The sequence below is a fragment of the Primulina tabacum genome, chromosome 13 (assembly GCF_025594145.1).
Source record: "Primulina tabacum isolate GXHZ01 chromosome 13, ASM2559414v2, whole genome shotgun sequence".
Taxonomy (NCBI): Eukaryota; Viridiplantae; Streptophyta; class Magnoliopsida; order Lamiales; family Gesneriaceae; genus Primulina; species Primulina tabacum.
Window position 1 is genome coordinate 29,167,650 of NC_134562.1, and position 20,727 is coordinate 29,188,376.

The 20,727-nt window shown below is 34.0% G+C and overlaps 3 protein-coding genes across 4 annotated transcripts; 2 read left to right on the forward strand and 1 right to left on the reverse strand.

The window, feature by feature from the left end:
• The first annotated feature begins 1,682 nt into the window (after nucleotides 1–1,682).
• Nucleotides 1,683–3,382, forward strand: LOC142523077 (eukaryotic translation initiation factor 5A-4-like). Its single transcript, XM_075626717.1, has 5 exons — nucleotides 1,683–1,936; nucleotides 2,430–2,552; nucleotides 2,658–2,714; nucleotides 2,851–2,925; nucleotides 3,026–3,382. Exons 1-5 carry the CDS (start codon nucleotides 1,814–1,816, stop codon nucleotides 3,125–3,127), a joined length of 480 nt encoding a protein of 159 aa, XP_075482832.1. The 5' UTR covers nucleotides 1,683–1,813; the 3' UTR covers nucleotides 3,128–3,382.
• Nucleotides 3,383–3,851: 469 nt separating this feature from the next.
• LOC142522789 (isopentenyl phosphate kinase) lies at nucleotides 3,852–8,982 on the reverse strand. Its single transcript, XM_075626325.1, has 12 exons — nucleotides 8,829–8,982; nucleotides 8,470–8,688; nucleotides 7,884–7,981; nucleotides 7,112–7,154; nucleotides 6,121–6,182; nucleotides 5,962–6,018; nucleotides 5,092–5,127; nucleotides 4,942–5,019; nucleotides 4,661–4,727; nucleotides 4,525–4,587; nucleotides 4,207–4,310; nucleotides 3,852–4,137 (listed from the first exon to the last, which is right to left on the reverse strand). Exons 1-12 carry the CDS (start codon nucleotides 8,914–8,916, stop codon nucleotides 4,042–4,044), a joined length of 1,011 nt encoding a protein of 336 aa, XP_075482440.1. The 5' UTR covers nucleotides 8,917–8,982; the 3' UTR covers nucleotides 3,852–4,041.
• A 6,859-nt stretch (nucleotides 8,983–15,841) lies between these two features.
• On the forward strand, nucleotides 15,842–20,727 carry LOC142522320 (putative protein S-acyltransferase 22). Of its 2 annotated transcripts, XM_075625625.1 has the most exons (10): nucleotides 15,842–16,474; nucleotides 16,582–16,638; nucleotides 16,784–16,897; nucleotides 17,833–18,231; nucleotides 18,356–18,424; nucleotides 18,501–18,572; nucleotides 19,028–19,156; nucleotides 19,259–19,339; nucleotides 19,427–19,603; nucleotides 19,726–20,727. In XM_075625625.1, exons 2-10 carry the CDS (start codon nucleotides 16,597–16,599, stop codon nucleotides 20,497–20,499), a joined length of 1,857 nt encoding a protein of 618 aa, XP_075481740.1. In that variant the 5' UTR covers nucleotides 15,842–16,474; nucleotides 16,582–16,596; the 3' UTR covers nucleotides 20,500–20,727. The 2 variants fall into 2 exon arrangements, with proteins under 2 accessions (XP_075481740.1, XP_075481739.1); XM_075625624.1 differs by having other exon boundaries at nucleotides 15,843–16,638.

A 20,727-nucleotide genomic window follows, 5' to 3' on the forward strand; every position in this document is an offset into this window, starting at 1 on the left:
AATGTGCATTCAACGACAACAGTTTAAAACCCTTGTCGTTGCTAACATTTGCGACGGATTTTTGAAATTAGTGATGTATTTAACCGTCGCTAATTAGCGACGGTTTAATAAATTAGCGATGGATTTTCCATAGAGTCAGTCGCTATTTTTAGCGACGGTTTTTCATGATGTTCATCGCTAATTTTTTCAGTAAAATAAAAAAAAATTACTTTATATAATTTAATAAATTTAACAACATTTGTGATCTTAACTAACATTTAAAAATTTACAATAAATTGAGAGAACTTTAGCGATGGTTTTAGCAAAATCGTCGCGAAATATAGCAACAGTTTAATAGAACCGTTGTTGTTTGTCCAAAAAACACGCTAATTGACAACGTTTAGAAAATCATTGTCGATTGTCTAAAAAAACATGCTAATAGACAATAGTTTATAGGACCGTTGTCGTTGACCCTAAAAAAATGCTCAAAGATAACGGTTCAAACCGCTGTCGATTGTCCAAGAAAAACACTCTAATAGACAATATTTTATAGAACCGTTGTCGTTGACCCTAAAAAAACGCTCAAAGATAACAGTTTTTAGAAAACTGATGTCTTTGAAGTTGAATGACAAATTTCTTGTAGTGAGTTGTTCCACTGATCTTCCATTAGCATTGGCTTCTTCTTCTTGTGAACGATGGCCTTCCCCTTGTGATGGAGGAATTCCTTCATGTTTCTCACTATGTTTTATATGTATTGCGGTCCCATTGAGCATGCCAATTTGTTTATCACAAAAACTTGTGGGTGTTCCAGGCACGTGATTGTTCCAAATGTGAAATGATATGACCTCTATTATCAAAAGTTGTGTGTCCTGATTCGACTGTTTGTTATAATTCACTATGTATTACTTCAAAGCTAAAAGTATAAACTGAGAAATACGACAAAATTATAGAGAGAATCCATAAGCAACATCAATTCTAATTATGTTGTTATGGACTTGAGCAATGTTTTACAAGAAGAATGGAAGAACGTGTTGAAGAATAAAAAAATTTGACTACTGAAAATTGAAATACATAGACAAATGATTGAGCGAATTTTGCAGAAGCTTTGCTGTAGCTTTTTAATGAATTTTGTCGAGTGAGTTTTCTTATTTTTCCTTTCTGCTTTTGTTCAACTCCACCGAGCAGTTTGACCATCATCCATGATTGTTCATCGTGGATCGTGAATCAACTCCTCTCATCGTAGTCATCAACTGATTCCTTTATAGACTTGACAAGTGGGTTCTTCACATCTCAAGGACTCTCATTGCTAATGGACTTTAAAGATTTTGGGCTAAATAACATTTATATAACTAAGAAAAATCAAACAAAAACTATTCCATAATTTTTTATATTAGTGTAATGGATTTGTATTGGTTTGGTTCGATTCATTTTTACTTAAAACTTGACCAAGTTTAAATGATTTTAAAACCAATTCAATTTATAATTAATTGAAAATCGATTCAAATCATATTATTCGGTTTGGTTTATTAGTTTAATTCGTTTTTTAAACACCCTTCGTAAATTGACAGTATAAACTAGATTCTAAAAAAAAAACAAAAAAACAAAAAAACCTTCCACGTGCTGCGTCGTTTTAACGCGAACTGGCAACCGCGAGTCAAGATCAAGGCCGTCAACGTTTTATATCCACAATCAACGGCCGAGAATCAGTATTGCTGTTTCCACTATCACTACACGCAGCAAAACCCTATTCCCCAACACTGCGTCAAATTGCTCGCGCGTCGCTCTCGTTTCTCGACAATCTGCCAACGCACTCTCTCCAGAACCGCCGCTGAGGATGTCGGACGAGGAGCATAACTTCGAGTCCAAGGCCGACGCCGGCGCTTCCAAAACCTATCCGCAGCAGGCCGGAACTATTCGTAAGAACGGTTACATTGTCATCAAAGGCCGCCCTTGCAAGGTTTTCTTTTTATTTTTTAATTCTCTGCGTGATGCTTTATTTCATTCTCGTATCAATCGCTGTTCTTGTTCGTTTGCTTGTTCATTTTCTGACTTGATCGAGATCTGGGTAAACTAGGGTACGGTTTTTGGATTTTAAAAAAATAGTTGGTGCGTTGAGGTTTTGATTTTTTTATTGCAACCCTAATTTTTTTTCAAGAATTTTTTTTGATTGAATCTTGTTCGTGTATTCATGTACTTTTCTAAGATTGAATGCTTGTATATCTGTTATCAACTGTTTGCGTGCTTTCTTTTGTTTGATTTTGCTGCTGTTTCTGTGTTGAATATGTTTTATTGTTTGAGTTTGCGAAATTGCTGGATATTCTGTGTGTAATTTACTGTATGATTGCATATTGTTGGGAAAAGTATTTAGTGAATGATTCTTTCATTTGTATGAAAGCATTTATTATGCCCCTTTTCATTGAAACACATGGATTCGATGTTGATTATAACAGGTTGTTGAAGTTTCGACTTCCAAAACCGGGAAGCACGGACATGCTAAATGTCACTTTGTTGCAATAGACATTTTCACCTCAAAGAAGCTTGAAGATATTGTCCCCTCTTCCCACAACTGTGATGTATGCATTGTCTTCTTTGTTGTCCTCCATTTTAACGTGCGGCAAATGTTCTTTTCATAATTGATTATGCGGAATGAGAATAACGGTAGTTTCATTGAATTACAGGTGCCACACGTCAATCGCACCGACTATCAGCTTATTGATATCTCTGAGGATGGATTTGTACGGCATTGACTCATTTTAAACTCAATGTTTTTCTAGACTTGGATTTTCAAAGCCATATTACAGCGAACTCAGAAGTTTTTTGTTCTTTCAGCTTACATTACATGGTCTAAAGTTGAGTGATGTAATTATGCAGGTGAGTTTGCTGACTGAGAATGGCAGTACTAAAGATGACTTGCGGCTTCCGACCGATGATAATCTGCTTTCTCAGGTTAGACATTTCAACCTTTTCATCGGCTAATAATTGATGGTTTTAATCATTTATTAAATTTAACTAACATGCTCCGATTTCTGATAAAATTCATGTACAGATCAAGGACGGGTTTGCTGAGGGGAAGGACCTGGTTGTGAGTGTTATGTCTGCAATGGGAGAGGAGCAGATCAATGCCCTCAAGGATATCGGACCCAAGTAGATCGTTTTTCTTGATGGAAGTTGGAGTGATGGTTTTTAAGTTCAAATGAGATAAATATAATATTTATAGAAATAGTAAAAGGATGGGAGGACTATAGGACTGTTTCGTTCGAGGCTTGGATACCGAATTGTTGATGGTTGAGTCCTCCACTTTTCTTTCATCTAAGTGTTTTTTTCGCTTTTGAATCTCATCTTGTTTATTATTGTCTTATTTGTCAACTTGTTATCTGTTATAAAAATATGGTGTTTTGTATTATTCATGTACTTCCCAGAATAATATTTCGGTTTTAGCTTGTACTGGTTTTCTGGTGTCGAAACATGCTTAAACTTTGAGTTAATATAGGATATACAGATGTTTTGCTCGATAAAGCATAAATTCGACCCAATAATTGGCACAAACCATGGCCATACCTGTACAAAATTAATGGGTTTCTAGAATCCATGTGTTTTAAAAAATCACACATTTAATCTCTATTTTTTTTACACCATTTGCAAGAGATTTTATGTTTATTTCGATCTAATTAAGTTTTTAATGTTTTAAATTATTATTATTATTAATCATGAAAAGTCTGTAAGAATAAGGAAGTATGTCGAGAACTTTGAGAATCTAGCAATGTAAAGAGAATTTAGGAATTTGAAATTATTCTCGGATTTAAAATAGTTTTTTTTAGTAATTTTTGTTGTTAAAAGATAAAGTATTTTTGTTCGTTAACTGATTAATAATATGAAGAAATAGTAGCATAAATTTTATAGATGATGAGTGACGTTAATGGACTTCACATTTTTATAACATTAATAATACAAAGATGCATCGTAACTCTACTGAGCTTCACAACCAGAATAATGAAGTGTAAAAAAAGTTTTAACTTCAAGTTCCAAATTACCACCTCTCTTCAATCAGCAAAGTAGCTGGTTCTATCTGGCATACCGGATGACGGTTCCAAGCCAGTCATCAGGTATATTTTCTCTCAGTACTCCTTGTAGAGCTCTCAAGGAGTGCTCGGTAGCAGCCTGCATCCATGTAACGATTAGCACACCCCCCTTCACTGTGTTAAAATATATCTCAGAATCTAACCTCACCTTCACAATATAGACATCAATTCCCAACATAGCAATCATCGCCGCTTCAGATATTTTGGTGACCATTCCACCAGTTGTGTCATGATCTGCTACGGTTATCTCGACTGTTCAATTTAGTTGCAGAGAATAAGAACTCACCAAATTTAAGACAAGAAAGTATCAAAATATGTAACACAGTTAGGTCTCAGATGTGCATGAAGGAATAAATTGGGAACCTCACACCTCTTATAAATTTTGGAACTTTACTCGGTTAAAAAAAATAACTCTCTCAGACAATAAGAGAAGCCCGCGGGTGGGTGTAATGGTTTTTTTACCAACCTTGCCTGCTCGAGTCTTCTGACTTGGGTTTTACTACAGACCAGCTCCCATCTTCACGCACAGCTGCGAAACAAACCCATCATCAAAAACATATTTTGGCCATGATCACTTGCTATTCAGAGCTGTCAGGACTCACCAATTTCCCTAAGCAGCACAGCCTCTGGATCTGTTGGGGGGCGATCATATACACCAAAAACATCTGCCTATGGCAAGCATGGTATAGGACTTGCACATTTCCATGTAAGCAAAACACAATAAAATATCGAAGGCTTGAATACTCACAAAACATAATTGATTTAGAATGAGTGTGTGCAAGTATTGCACAGCCTGTAAGTAAAAGTCTACCCGATTAATTATTTTCTTTCATAAGATCATTTATTCAATCACTTCATATATTTCTAGAATAGTAACGGATACGAGAAAAACAACATAGTCAGGTTGTAGTTGTCCTGCCAGATGACGAATGATCACATCTCCACTAAGTATAGTGCAACCCTGAAAAAAATTGATTTCAATCAGGATATGCCAACTCTTAGAAAAGGACAATTTTAGACAGAAATATTAAACCAGTGAGCTATCCAGTACGGCATCTCCGTGCAGAACCTGCAATTTGAAGAAAAAATATCATGTACAGATCTTATACAACCAAAAACATGACCCCAAAAATTAGCTCAATGGAGCGGATTATCTAAGTTCAAAAATGCAACTTCTAGAGATTTTATCCAACCGATGTAGGACAACTAATAGGTGTTGTTCAGGAATAACTATCTGGAGCATGAAGTTTATAAGTGGCTGAACTATAAGTAGTCCAACATATAACGGTGGAACATGGACTCACTTATAAACTTCATGCTCCAAATGTTCATTCCTAGGCGTGAGGGGGTGTATTAGTTGTCACACGTCGATTGGATATAATCTTTCGGAGTTGCATATATGGATTTGGACAATCCTTCCTCAATAAGCTAGCTTTTGGGGTTGAGCTAAGTATAATTCTCAATCTTAACAACCAATAACATATGTGCAAAAAATAATTTCTTAAGCCAATTCAAGCCATAATGTGATGAGCCATGAAATAAGGCAGTACTGAACACAAAAAAAAAAAATCTTGGTATTCCTGCTGTCCATTCAAGATTCTCCAAAATGGAGTAGTGACAAAAGGAAGAAAGAGAAAAACATGGACCGCACCAGAATCAGCTTATGCAGATTTGAAGTATCATGACTATCATCATCCCCTTAGGCAAGAATATATTATTTAGTCTTATCACCAAAGCAAAACAAGATTTCATGGACACAACACGAGAATAAAAATATAAGTGGAAAATATAGAGTTGATGCAGTTTGAACTTTGAAGCATGCCATCAAGTGGTATGCATCAAATTGGAAACTTTTCATTATTTCAATCACATATTGTTCCCGTGATTCAGATATCAAACTTACAGGTACAAATCCAGCATCAATAGCTCCGTCCACTGTGGATGTATCAGCAACAGTTAACTGTGAAAGCATAGGGTGAATTCTCTCAGATTTAATATCCACCTAAAAGTAACATATAATTGCACGAAAGTGATCAAATTGAGACTTCGGATGACTACTAACATTTCTTTCACAAGTTGACCAGCCACATGAAAATGGAGACATTCCGATAGAAGGAATACCCTCTGTGAGAAGACATGATAATTATGTCAAACGAAAAGTAGAGACTCAAATAACTTCAAATAAGTTGGCTGGAAAAGAAGGAATCAGCCTCCCAAGATTATTTGTGGAGGGGTTAAACGATTATATAATAGTTATAAAATTGATGTAGAGCGAAACTTATAATCTATACTAAGTGAACCATTCTGACAATTAACCATCAAATAGAAAATTTTAGGCAATAGAATGCAACCTATTTAAAGGAATAAATGTTGGCAAACTTGATATCAGCTGATTTAATGATGAAATTATATATTTCTGAACAGGTTTAACAATTTATGAATTTGAGCAGTTATGAAACAATAAATATTCTTGGGATGCTTTTGAATTTAATCAAGGATGACAAATCATGCCATTTCAGGTATTTGGACGATTTTGATAAGCAAGAATTTCATATTTGCTTCCCATCAATTTACATTATTATAGTAATTTAATGGATTTTAAATGCACCCAAATTATCATTCAAAATCTATGTATCAAACCATTCCATAATCAAATCACTCAACGGAAATTAAAACCCAACATAACCTTGATGAAAAGACCACTATCAAGAATGAACAATAATTGCTAGAGAACGACACAGCGGAGAGCAATAAATAGGTGTATTTACAACAATGAAGTTCCAGGACATGCCAAGCTTTGTTTATCAGCCAACAAAATTGATAGAGCCAAACCAAGAAACGAATTCAAGAAAAACCAATAACAGAAGGTGAAAACAGGTGTACACCTGAACATTTAACCACACATAAAAGAGTGAAAATGACATATCTATTTAATTTCCCCATTCATAGGCAATAACAGATGAAAAAGCCGCATTGGGTACAGGGGCTAAGAAAATGTTCATGAACAAAATAATTGGATAAATATATGAATCATGAAGGGACCAGCCACGTACCTTTTGCAAGCGCTCGAACAATTTCAAGATTGAGGGAAGTAACCTGAGTTGTTCAAAACAGACCAAAGTAACAATAAATAGACAACAAGAAATCACACCTTATAAAACCGATTGTTTGGCATGCAGACAGTAATATAATTGCCAAACGAACATACACAGCCATATTATTAAGATTTGATCATTCATTTTTTGAGAAAGTGGATGGCACAGCAGAACCATAAACTGCGAAAAAAAAAAAAATGGTCTACTCCAACATAGTGACAGAAATTAAATGTCAAGCGACACAGACACCAAATAGAGGCCCAACTCCCAAGTACAAACATGCCTTCCAAGAAAAAAGTTAAATAGACATAAAAGTGAACAAAATTGCAATCTTATGATAAATAAAGAAAGAATATTCATGACTACAAAGGCATAGTGTTCTTTGAAATTACTGTTAGAGCCATTTCTCTAATTTCTTAAACCTCTATAGTCTCTCCCAAACGAAACCATTTATTCAAAATAAAACAAAATGCCTCTGGATCTGGCTGACCACTTATTCAGAATATAATTACGTTAGCCATGTCCTATTATCATGGGAGGCTAATTCTATAGAACGGAGGGGAAAAAACGAGATATAAAACTGAAGGGCCATGTTTGTACCTGGCATCCAAATGCATTGTAAATCACATTTTGATTATTATATTTAGAGACTATTGGAAACAAAACCAAATCAAGACGGGGATATGGCACAAGCAAAACAAAGTCAGACGATTCAAGTTTAAAGTCTTACTGATATACGTGTAGCTACAAAGCCAGACTTGACAATAGGTCTGCTCAATCCACCCTTATGAACACCTGATTTGCTTGCTTGAAAGTGACCAAAAGAACCTGAAGCTAATATGTGAGGCGGTGTATGAAAATTTCTGACACTACCAGTTAAAGTCCAGCTGTGCAGCAAAGAATAACTAAATATATCCTTTAATATACTTTCCCACTTAGTGAAAAGGGTAACTGCCCCGACATGGAAAGAACCTTGGGAAACTTTAAAAGCAACAAAGCAAGGAAGCATGATATTTGATCTCCAAATGAATTTCTTTAGTGCCCCAAATTCATTTGACAAATTGCAGAAGCATATATAATAGCTATTTCCAGCAATTTACTAGAATATTAATTTAAGAATCCAAAGAACTCATTCATAAGATATTTTTCGAGCTCTCTTGTGCCCCACAAATAATTTTTCACAAGTTATAGGAGTGTTCGACTTTTTTTATGCACTGATAATAATAAAAGACATCCAAATGAATGGTAAATTCTATCAGAGACGAAATGCAAAGGTGACTGACTATTGGAAACAGCAAATCAAACTAAATGTCCACCTGCACCATGAACTACAACAAATTTCTTGGACTCCACCACCAATTGACCATCAAAGTCATCAGCAACATGTGGGATATTGGAGGATTCAGGCCTCCTGCTCCAATCCATTCCATGGCAAGGTCCAAAAATCATTGCCTGCCGAAGCTGTGATGAAACTATTTTCAAATTCTCTCCATGTATCGTTTCCAATTCATTTTTGCAGGTAATTGCAGCACCCCCTAAATAACACAAATACATCAGGAAAAATACCAAGATTAACTTGATCGATTAAGGAACTGATTAATATAAAAAAATTAATGAACTGATTAACCAACCCAATCGAGAAAATGCATGTAAGGAAATTATACTTCGTACTCACCCAGTTTAACAATACAGCTGACGCGTTTGGTGACAGCGGTGGTACCGGTTCCGCCGCCGCCGGCGGTGGATTCGTGGTGGCGCTCCATCTGACGAAGTGCTTGCTACTGTTGAAGTGTGGTGGTTAGAACTAAAAAATCACATTTTAAGAGTAAAATAAAATAAATTTTGTTCATAATTGATTTTAATCTGAGAACTGAAATAATAAAATTATATATTTTATAAAAAATATCATTAATTCAAAAATAATAATAAACTTTATTCTATTTAAAATAAATAAATTAATTAAATCTTTTTATTTTGACAAAATTATCTCCATTTAAATTTATATTGAATATAATAATATTTAAAATATTAATAATAATCACATTATGCTTATTGTACAACTTCATTATTACACATTATTTTTTCATCCAAATTACTAATTAATTTTTAATTTTATCAAGATCATGGACTTTTCGTTTGAAACTACGAGGTTAAATATGACACTTGGCGTCTTTGAATTAAATTTCATTTTAAACATAATTTTCAAACGAAGGGTCCATAATTCGAAAGATCCATAATTCAAAGGCACTCAGTGAAAAATTTCATTTCAAATATTCATTAATTATAGAATGTGAGTTCATACTTGAACTAAATTCTCTTTTAATGTAGATAATTATACAATATGTGAGGAAGTCTTTTCCCGTTATATTAATGGAAACTATTTTAACATAGCTGAAAATACGTGTTTTTTAGTTGTCACGGAAACATACAAAGTTAAAACTAGATGAGTCAACTTTGTCGATTAAATTATAGTGTTGTAACAAGCTCGTATACTTTTTGGGGAAAGTACAAATTCTGTTAATGTCAAATCATTTACAATTACCTTTTATTTCCAAAGTAGAGCTAAAGCATGAAATTTTTCGATATTTCATCATTAAATATAGAGTTAAAATCTTCCAAACAATGAAACCATCTAATAAAGAGCAACCAAATTCAAGAAAACATACTCGTAATACCGACATTTACTATTCTAATAAACTCAAGAAAATATGTACTTCAGGAGATGTATAATCAGGTTTAGTATCCAATCCACCAGCGCAACTCTTAACCTCATTCGAACGGTAACAGGTGTCCACTTCTCTCAGATCCCCCTAATTTTTTTTTTAAAGATAGTGGGCTATAAATAATTATATTATTTTCATTTCTCTCTAAAAAATTTTATTATCTCCCTAAAATTTTTAGCATATTAATGAATTTAATAAATATTTAAATTTATTTTAAATATTTATTAAATTCATTAATATTTAAAATATATATTTTGAGAAAATATAATATTCTTATTAAAATTTGTAATTTATTCCAATAAATAAATTTAATATATTTTTCTATATTTTTCATTAGTACAATTGTAAAATGTATAAATCAAAACTATTATTTTTCATCTAAGAGCTGACTCATGAGCTTATCAACGAACATATTCACGAGTTAGCCAGCTGAATATTATAAAGCTTGAACTCGATTCGTTTATCTTACGTGCTCAAACAAGCTTTTGTCACATCGAGTTTCAAATAGTTCACGAGTGGCTTTGTCCATTTACATCTCTACCGGGTATATTATTCGCATTGTACTTATCGTCCCCAAAGAATTGATTCCGATATTTCGAGCCTGCTGGACATATATGATCATAGTTCCCATGAGGAGTTGAAAAATCACTAGTTTTAAGTAAGAACTTCAACTTGTTGCCACACTCGACAGCATGACCGTTGTCCTTAATTTCATTATACCTACACAGAAGATTCGCGGGACTGAGAGATGAGTTTATGTAAGTGCACATATGTGTTTGGGACCAGATTTTTAAAATAAAAATTGGTTCAAAAATCCTGGCATGTCAGTGAACACGAACGATGGCGTCGTGATTGGTGAGTTATTATATTTTCATGTTAAAAACTGTTTTTACACATCTACTATATTCTGCACCACATTTTACGCTATATTTATTCTACTTAAAAATTATCTTCAACTCATTGTACTATATTTACACTACTCCATAATATTTATTCTCCTAGCTGAAATCGATTTCTTGTACAACCATTTTAGGTTCTATTTCTGAATCGCATGAATTCGAACTCGTGTATGATGGCCAATCCATTTTTTTCGAGTTTGGGTGCGACAATAAATACACGAGTTCTGGAAAGTTTGGAAGATTGATGTAGATTGACGGAGTAGAGGTTGTGCACAGTTGCCAATTGAGTTTCTTGTATCTAGGATAAGTAAAATGTGTTAAATAAGTAAAATGTGTTAAACACCAGAGCAATGTAATTATAGATTAACCTTTCAAAAGAAAAGGAAACTAGAACGTAGTGGCATCTTTGTTCTTGCCAAAAATTTGTGTGAAACGGTCTCACGGATCGTATTCTATGAGATGGGTATCTTATTTGGGTCATCCATGAAAAAAATTATTTTTTATACTAAGAATATTACAATCTTATATCTGCAAAGTTCTAGACTCTTTTTCGTCCTGAGACGAAGTATCACATTATCTCTAGATTTTTCACATAAAATAATTTAGCAACCAACAAATTATAAATAATATATAAATATCTCAAATTTTTAAAAAATAATGCATCATTATAAATAATATAAATTATTGAAAACTAATCATTCATATAAAAAAATTCTATTCAAAACTCATCATTCGTACATATAGATTGGCCCGCTTTGGTTGCTTTCAAATAAAAGTTGGTCTCTTGTGAGACGGTTTTACGAATCTTTATCTATGAGACGGGTCAACCTTACCCATATTCACAATAAAAAGTAATACTCTTAGCATGAAAAGTGATACTTTTTCATGGATGACCCAAATAAGAGATCGGTCTCACAAAATACGACATGTGAGACCGTCTCACACAAGCTTTTATCTTCAAAGATGCCACTAAAATAGAAACATAACCTACTTATTTTTCATGACCGGGCGGAATAACCCAAGAGACCTGACCCGTTTTGACCATTCTAATATCAAGATACAATAATATATTATTCAAGTTTCTAAAAACATGAAGTATGACAAAGTGTCACAATCGAGTTTCAAGCTTAAGTGATTTTGGTCCAATTAAGCATGATTTTTTTAGTTTAATTACAATATTAAGTATATAAACTCAATCAACATATTAAATAACTCATAAACATAAACATAAGAATAAATGCATACATTTTCAAGTTATTAAAAACATAAATATCAAAATCACAAATTGTCTCAATTAAAAATTTTGATGATCAGTGGTAGGTCAAGCATATTATATTGCTCGCAAATAAAAGAAGAGTTCGGGACAATAAAATAATTTGATGCATTCAGGGTGTTTTTGTTTTAAACTTTTATATACTTTAACTGTTTATTTTTAAAATAAAAATTAGTTTTATAAAAAAATTAAAAACAAGTTTACATTTTATATAATTACTCTCTTTTTTTGCGGTTTTTCACCGTTTTTTCATAATTAATATAATCAACCAAAAAAATAACCCATTCCCCCCCCCCCCCCCCCCTCCCCCCTTTTTTTCCTTCACTTTGTGAAACTTCTTTTTAAAACACTTAATATTATTATTCTCAGACGGGTAAAAACAATTACAAAACGATAAAATAATTTGATAATTTGGCATTGTACGTTAAATATTTTCAAGGTCAACCTAATAAAGTTGCAAGTTTTCCTTTTCAAGGGTAAGCTTGTAATTCCACCTGCATTCTTTATTACATATATTCGAATATAGGAATCTCCAAAGTCCAACCACACACACAACACAATGCACTTTTTTTAGAACCAATAAAGATTTTGGAATTGGTCAGTTCTAAGTTTAGGTTATTAGGATAAATTATCTCATCAATCACCGTGCTATATTGTATGCGACACCAAGCCAAATAAAAATCTATACATAGACATTGATTTGTACCGAGAGTAATTATCGATCATCATATTTTAGTATATGTCACATCGAATACGATTTTTCAATATTTTTTACATAAACTTTGATTTGTCTATGTTATATCGAGAGTGTTACTTCCTGCAAATTTTAAAAAAAATATTCGTGTGATCATCTGACCACCCATATTTTGTTGTTTTGAATTGAGTGAAACACACGAACATCTTGTGTAAAAATATACAAATAGTAACACTTTTGGTATAGCATATGATTATCCTATAGACATTATATTTGGGATGATAGTATATTTCACTTCATAAAAACCCAAAAAATCCAAAAAAATAAAATATTGTATGAAATTAATGGTCATTTAACACCTACGATTTTTAAATATGATATATAAAATCCCTTGCATATTCAACCGTATTTATACGCACTTTATGTAATATTTCAAGACAAAAATATTGGTATATAGATTGTGTACACATACAATTAAACATGGAAGGGGTTTTATCTCTCGTTTTTAAGAAAAACGGAGATAATGGTTTTCTTCTCTCAACAATAAATAGATTGGGGCGGACTTCATTACATTGGAAATAACTACTTTTTTTTTTTCTTTTCTACAATTTTACCGAGTCAAAAACTTGTGTGAGGCGGTCTCATGAGTCGTATTTTGTGAAACGAATATCTTATTTGGGTTATCCATGAAAAAATATTACTTTTTAAGCTAAGAGTATTACTTTTATTGTGAATATCGGTAGGGTTGACTCGTCTCACAGATAAAGATTTGCGACACCGTCTCACAAGAGACCTACTCACAGGCATAGTTTGGTGTCGAGAATAAGAACTTGATTTATGACATAATTTTATTGTCCAATGTTTGGTTTATTTGACAAAAGACTAGTGTCGTGTATCATTATTTTATCCAAGTATATATTGATTGTTTATCCTTATACAATGTATCACACATCGTCTCATCCACATATAGAAATATAATTTCAATTATATAAACAAGATTTACTTGCCAAAACATAAGATTGAGATTAATTATACCAATAGTAGTTTTTTTTTTTTTTTGAGACAAGATCGTCGATCGTTATTCGTGAGACAGATCAACAATACTTATATTTACAATAAAAATAATATTTTTAATATAAAAAGTAATAATTTTTAGTGAATGACTCAAAATAAAATATTTGTCTCATAAAATTGATATGTAACACCCATCTCACATAAGTTTTAGCAAAATATATTACACGAAATATAGCTGAAAATTGCATTTAATTTAATGTTTGAGATTTTATACTTTTTCCGATTATATAAGCCACTCATATTTATAATTTTTCTTATTTTAACTACTTCATCCCTACTCGATGTACTGAAGACCATCAATCAATGTCGTCTCCATCATCAATTCCTGAAATGACTCCAAAATGTAATTCTTTTACTTTCAATATCGAAGTATAAAATCAATAAAAAAAACTTTTATGGAGCAAGTGTTTGAAGATCCAAACTGATTCCATTTTATTTTAGGCAGTAAAATTTAACAACTCCCTTTGGACTTTTAGAACAAAACGACCGAGATTGAAATATTTCTTTAATATCCCAATAATTGAATTGGGATTTTGTTTTCTTTCGTTATTATATATATCCCGTGGATTTGTTTTTGAATATTATTGTATTTTGAATGAGTTAAATGTTTTTCAACTTTCATATAACCCGAATAAAACCAAGCAAACACGGTTTTTGTAAGTAAGCCAGCCGAAATATGACGTAGAAAAGCATCTTGGGTTCAAAAACTCTAGTAGAATTTGATTACAAATTATCTATCAATCTATCTATCTATCTAAGACGGCATAATCATGTAATTTTTTTGATAAATTATTGTTAGTTGTCATCAGTTGGATAAAATTCACGAGAGTTACATATATAGATTTGGACAATCTTATCCTTAAATTAGTTAAGTACAAATATTAATCTTAATAATGATATCCGATTTCAATTAATCAATTTTTTATAAAATATATTATCAACTCATGTCAGTAAAAAAGTTATGATAAAAACTTGTGTGAGACGATCTCACAAGTCGTATTTTGTGAGACGGATCTCTTATTTGTATCATCCATGAAAAATATTACTTTTATGTTAAGAGTATTACTTTTATTGTGAATATCGGCGGGATTGATTAGGGATGACAATTTTCCCCGCGGTTTCGGGGCTCCGCGGGGAAAACCCGAAATGAGACGGGTTCGGGGATTTTTAAAAATCCCCGAAATATATTGAGACGGGTTTGGGAATCCTATCCCCGTACCAAACCCTCCCAAACCCGCCCCGATAACATATATATATATACATATACATTTATATCTATTCTATTCTATTCTATTTTATTAAGATTGAGCACATGATAGTAACTACCTATGAGGACACCAACTTTTTCTTCCAATTTTACCTTTATATGATACTAATATTACACTTTTGTTTTTTGTTATTTTGTATTTTTTTTTAAATTTCAATACATACTTTTATTTTTTATTTTTGTTATTTCAACAATTCAAATATCAATTTAGTCCTTCCATAAATTGTCAAATTACAATTTAATCCATCGATAATGATAAAAAAAAATTGTACACACACGCATCGCGTGTGCTTAGTAACTAATATATATATATAAATACAGTAATATATATATTATATAAAAAAAGTATATACAGTAATATATATATATATATATATATATATATATTATGTAAAAAAATATAATAATATATATATAAATACAATAATATATTCGGGTATTTTAAATGGGTTCGGGGACGAGAACGAGGATTTTTATTCCCACGGATTCGGGGACTGGGATTCCCCGATTAAGTAGATCCGGGGATTGGTGCGGAGATGTGAGCGGGGATATAATTAGGGGACGGGGATGAGGATGACAAATCCGCCCCCGTCCCATTGTCATCTCTAGGATCGATTCGTCTCACCGATGAAAACGTGTGAGACCATCTCACAAAAAACCTATTTAAAATATATCGGACTCTTCTTCTGCTGCATTGCCAGTAAAAAGAAGTTGAACAAAGAAACAATGAGAGAGAGAAAGGGCCAGATAGGAGCGAAGGAAAGCCATTAATGAAGTCGTTAGAGTTTTAAATTACTGCTCCCATGAAAATAAATAATAAAAGAACAAAAAAAGGTAGCAGAATGTACAACTGGCTGTGTGGCGGGTGTATCTCTGACCTGTGACAGACAATATATTGAATTTTTCTGGCCAAGGAACGGAAAAAGACAATGCTAGAAACAAGGGAAAAAAGTGAGAGGTGGTAATGTTGTTGAGTAGGTAATTCAATTGTAGGCTTAAGAAAAGCTGAAATTGCCAGTCTCTCTCCTCTCTCTCTAAGCATATCTTTGCTTTGCTTTGGTGGAAGCGAATGGCTTGTCAAGAAACAGGGAAAGAAAAAAGAAGAAGAAAAGGAGAACACCCATGTGTTTATTGATCATTTCAACTCCAAAGGTGAAACCCTTTTTTTTTTTTCACTGTTCACCATCAATGTGTAGCCTTGAATTGGTTGGTGGGCTATGATTGAGTTGAACAGAGGTCTCGGCACATCTTGATGGCTTCATTTCCGGACCCTACTTGGGGAATGTGTTTTCGTTCGATCTCAGCTTTTCAGGAGGCAAGTTTTTATGGGATTTTTTGATTTTACCTTTTTCTGGTGGAAGATTCAGGAAATGAGCTTGCAAGAAGTTTAGGTTGGTTTACAGTAGAACTTGTTTTTTAGACTAGTAGTAGTAAAAAACTTGGCCTTTTTTCCTCCTTACCGTACATTTTCTTGCAAACAAATTTCTTGGTTACGAAGTGTTCAATCATCACAATGAGGAAGCATGGATGGCAGCTTCCCTACCATCCTCTCCAGGTATTATTTTGTTCGTTTTTTACACAGTCACTCTCAAATGTGTGTACCGTACTGCGAATGTATGCATATATTTATATTTCTTAATTGGTTTTGGATTTCTTTGAGATGTTGAAAATGGTTTGAACTCAGATGAGTGTGTGTGCAGGTGGTAGCAGTTGCTGTTTTTCTTGCTTTGGGATTTGCTTTCTATGTTTTCTTTGCCCCTTTTCTGGGAAAGCAGTTGTTCCAATACATAGTCATGGGGATTTACACTCCTCTTGTAAGCACCTTGCATCCTTCTTTTGAGATTACTTTACTTTCCCTTTTGGCATTGACGTTACATTTTTACTGGGCTGTTAGAAAACGTAGATCTGTGATTTCAAATCTTGCTTCTTTCTGATTAATCTTCCCTTTATCAGTTTAATATACCGGATGAGTCTCTTGTTGAACTTCACTCCTCTTTACTCTTTTTTTTTTTTCATTTTTTATTTTTTATTTTTTATTTTATCTTTGAAGAGAATTGTAAATTGTAGATAAGCATTAAAGTTACTGAGGCCCGTCACTGATGTAAAGGACTCTAAGATGCTTATTCTTTGGCGATTTGTCACATATACAGGGGCATTAGGGAGCCACAAGTTCCTCCATCAAAGATTTCACTAAAGTAATTTAAAGATTGTAGTTTGTCTATATTATTATTTCCCTCGGGAAGTACAGAATATTGATTTTTGACTATCTTTTTATCTTGTAACTTTACTTTTTCATGCACTGGTCCTGGTTCCATCTGTGCTGAGAAGTAAATGGATTTATTTTTGAAAATAAAGGAGTCCTAATGGTTCAAATTATTTAAATTGAAACTGCCCAACACGAGTGATTAATTTAAAATGTAAGGTTTCTCGGTTGGCTGCGAGCTGTATTCATGAAGTACATTGGCCGGTTAGGTGTAGTAAGATGTCAAACTTTGGAATGCTTGACAATTTGTTACTCAGAGTCTGTGGTATTAGCAACATTTTCCACATCTTTTGTAACTGATAGCTGAGGCGGCTGGTGCATGTAATCTAATTCACTCTATAATGTTTTACACACAGACCACATGATTCAATTAACTTAATTGGTGCTTGGTTTTTTGTCATTCAGAATATTATTTTGTATGGTTGTGGGGTTGAGATGTGAATATGTACTTTTATACTCTTACGCTTTTGTGTTACTATTTCACAGATTATATGTGTGTTTGGTCTATATGTATGGTGTGCTGCTGCTGATCCTGCGGATTCAGGAGTCTTTAGATCGAAGAAATACCTTAAAATTCCTGAAAACAAAAAACAACCCGAATTGAATGCGCCTATACACGGTGGACAGTCAACTTCTTCAATTCAAGACACCAATATTACTATAACCCGGGAGGATACTAATGAGGGGAGCAAAAATGGCATTCAGTCAACAGCAGAATGTGTTGCTGAACCTGAAAAGAAGAATCCCTCGCTTCATCATAAGCCCTTCTTTATTCCTCTGCTGGCTTTATTTCCTTGTGCTTATGTTTGTAACTCTCATGAAGAATCTTCTGAGCAACAAATGAGTGGAGATGGGATGTTCTACTGCAGTTTGTGTGAAGTAGAGGTATGTCAGTAATTGCTTTCTGCATCAAAATATTCATCCCCACATATATTTAAGATGTTGCATTACACATTGACTATAAATTTCTTAGGTTCAAGTGGTTCAATTAAAGAGTACCATTTTGCAGGTTTATAAGTACAGTAAGCATTGTAGAGTTTGTGACAAATGCGTTGACCGCTTCGATCATCATTGCAGGGTAAGGCACGCCACTTTCTCATGCTGGTTTGAGTTTTTGAAACAAGAGCTTCTTATTACTTTCTTTGTTATTGTAGTGGCTAAACAATTGCATAGGCAAAAGAAACTACCGAAAGTTTTTTACACTCATGGTGTCTGCCCTTCTCCTGGTATGCTCGAACACTTTTTGTTTCACTAGTCTAAGTATTTTGTATTATATGACTTCCTGCTTAATCTTGTTTTCTTAGGAATTTAGACACTGTCTGTATTATTCTTTTTTGCATGTGTTAGCCCATGTATTGTAAGCTATGCCGACGTATAAATCATATTCCATGAACATCAAGTTCATCTTCCTCTTTTTCTTTTATTTATTATCCCTTTAATTTAGCTTGCTTGATCCCACATCAGGATTTCCTCCTTGAACAGAGAGTTTTCATATCATGTCCTTACTCAATCTATTGCCATGAACTCAACTCTCTTTGGGATTAAATTGGCGACCACTTATCTCGTCGGACTTTAGCTAAATCCTCGAAGTTACCTTTAAAGTGTGATTGAATTTTCCGGCCAAAAAGTTTCTAATTCAGTGAATATTGACATTTATTCTTGATTGGACTTGAGATTGCAGTTTATACTTCAATGGTCAACTGGAATCCTTGTGTTGATATGTTGTTTTCTTGAGAGGAAGAGATTCTCAAAGGACATTAGCTCCAAGTTAGGAAGCAGTTTCACTATGGTTCCTTTTGTTATTGTTGTGGTGGGTATTTTTGGTACTTCATTTCAGGAGTTCTGTATGCACTTGGTTTACATTTGCTGTATTCCAAATGATAAATGAAAGTTTTTTTTTTGTATAATGCAGTCAGTCTGTACTATGTTGGCCATGATTGCAACCCTGCCACTTGCTCAGCTCTTCTTCTTTCATATTCTTCTGATAAAGAAGGTTCGACTTCATTTTCCTTTAAACATAATGTCGTCTTTTTGCTGATAATCTTGACAAAGTTGACAATTCTCGGTGTTGGATTGACAGGGAATTAGCACATACGATTATATTATAGCTCTCAGGGAGCAAGAACAAGCTGGAGGGCAGCAGAGTCCTCAGATGTCTCCTGTTAGTTCTATTACTGGATTAAGCAGTGCCAGCTCATTCAACACTTTCCATCGAGCTGCATGGTGCACTCCTCCACGGCTTTTCCTTGAAGATCAGGTTAAAGTTTTCTGAAGTCATCGTATATTTTGAGTTCTTTTTAATTGCCATTTCATTCTGATTGCGAAGTAATACCATAAGGCTTATTCATTGATAACGTGACTTTTATGGTGGTTCTGCAGTTCGATGTAATCCCTCCTGAGACAGGATCTGTCAGTTCGCGAGGCAAAAAGATGGTGGTGGGGGAGCAATCAAAGAAAAAGAATCATGCTGCTGTAAGGATAAGTCCATGGACTTTGGCACGTTTGAATTCCGAGGATGTGTCCAAGGCTGCTGCCGAGGCAAGAAAAAAGTCCAAGATTTTACGGCCTGTGGTAAGACTAGAAGCGCCTTATTCTCTTGAAACAGACAGTAGTTTTGGAAGTAGTGGCCGTCGCATGAACCCAAAGCCTGATAATAGTAGAAAGATAGGTAGCAATCGAATTCGTCTTCCTACTGAGATGCCCAATATATTGAGTGGAGATGCCAAAAGCAATAGATATAATTATACTATCATCTCTGAGACATCGACAAGCTTGATGCCTGTACAACTTGAAGCTAAAAGTGCTTTCAGGCCCGGACGTCCCATGCCAAGCTCAACTGGTAATGTAGCATCATCTCCTGACAGTAGCTTAGATTCTCCTGATGTCCACCCTTTTCGAGGCTCCTCACTGGGAGTCGAAGAAGCTAGGCTATCGGCTGCTGCCATGGTTAATCAGAACGAAATCCCATTATCAAGATCGACTAGTGGTGGATACGACGCATCTGGTGGGGAAGATAGCGACCAAGTACCTACAAGAATTCTGCACAGATCCAGCAACTGGAGTAGCCTCCTGTTTGGCTCCGAACAAGATAGAACCATCAAGAAATTTACGCCACCATCTTCATCTACAATGTCATACCATAGAAAGGTTTGAAGAAAGTAAGCCTCGTGTGTCCATGTTACAGACTGTAGATTCTTATGATTTTTCCTTCATCTGCTGGCATTCAGAATTCTATTGCAACTTTAGGTACTAGGATATTGGTAAACGTGGTAAAGGGTCGTCTACGACAAGATCGAATTGTTCAGCTGCGACGTTCTATCCATATTTTCGTGCTCATTAGATGGAATTTAAAGAGCTCGGATTCTTGGAGAACTTGGTGCA

What these genes read in the sequence shown, in the direction of transcription:
- LOC142522789 (XM_075626325.1), bottom strand. Translation starts at nt 8,916, where the DNA reads ATGGAGCGCCACCACGAATCCACCGCCGGCGGCGGCGGAACCGGTACC. An exon ending in TTGATGCTGGATTTGTACCT is followed by an intron (nt 5,128 to 5,961) that starts GTAAGTTTGATA and finishes TTCAAATTGCAG; the next exon opens with GTTCTGCACGGAGATGCCGT. An exon ending in TTGATGTCTATATTGTGAAG is followed by an intron (nt 4,138 to 4,206) that starts GTGAGGTTAGAT and finishes ACATGGATGCAG; the next exon opens with GCTGCTACCGAGCACTCCTT.
- LOC142523077 (XM_075626717.1), top strand. Translation starts at nt 1,814, where the DNA reads ATGTCGGACGAGGAGCATAACTTCGAGTCCAAGGCCGACGCCGGCGCT. An exon ending in ATATCTCTGAGGATGGATTT is followed by an intron (nt 2,715 to 2,850) that starts GTACGGCATTGA and finishes GTAATTATGCAG; the next exon opens with GTGAGTTTGCTGACTGAGAA. An exon ending in ATGATAATCTGCTTTCTCAG is followed by an intron (nt 2,926 to 3,025) that starts GTTAGACATTTC and finishes ATTCATGTACAG; the next exon opens with ATCAAGGACGGGTTTGCTGA.
- LOC142522320 (XM_075625625.1), top strand. Translation starts at nt 16,597, where the DNA reads ATGAGGAAGCATGGATGGCAGCTTCCCTACCATCCTCTCCAG. An exon ending in GCAGTTTGTGTGAAGTAGAG is followed by an intron (nt 18,232 to 18,355) that starts GTATGTCAGTAA and finishes ACCATTTTGCAG; the next exon opens with GTTTATAAGTACAGTAAGCA. An exon ending in ATATTCTTCTGATAAAGAAG is followed by an intron (nt 19,340 to 19,426) that starts GTTCGACTTCAT and finishes TTGGATTGACAG; the next exon opens with GGAATTAGCACATACGATTA.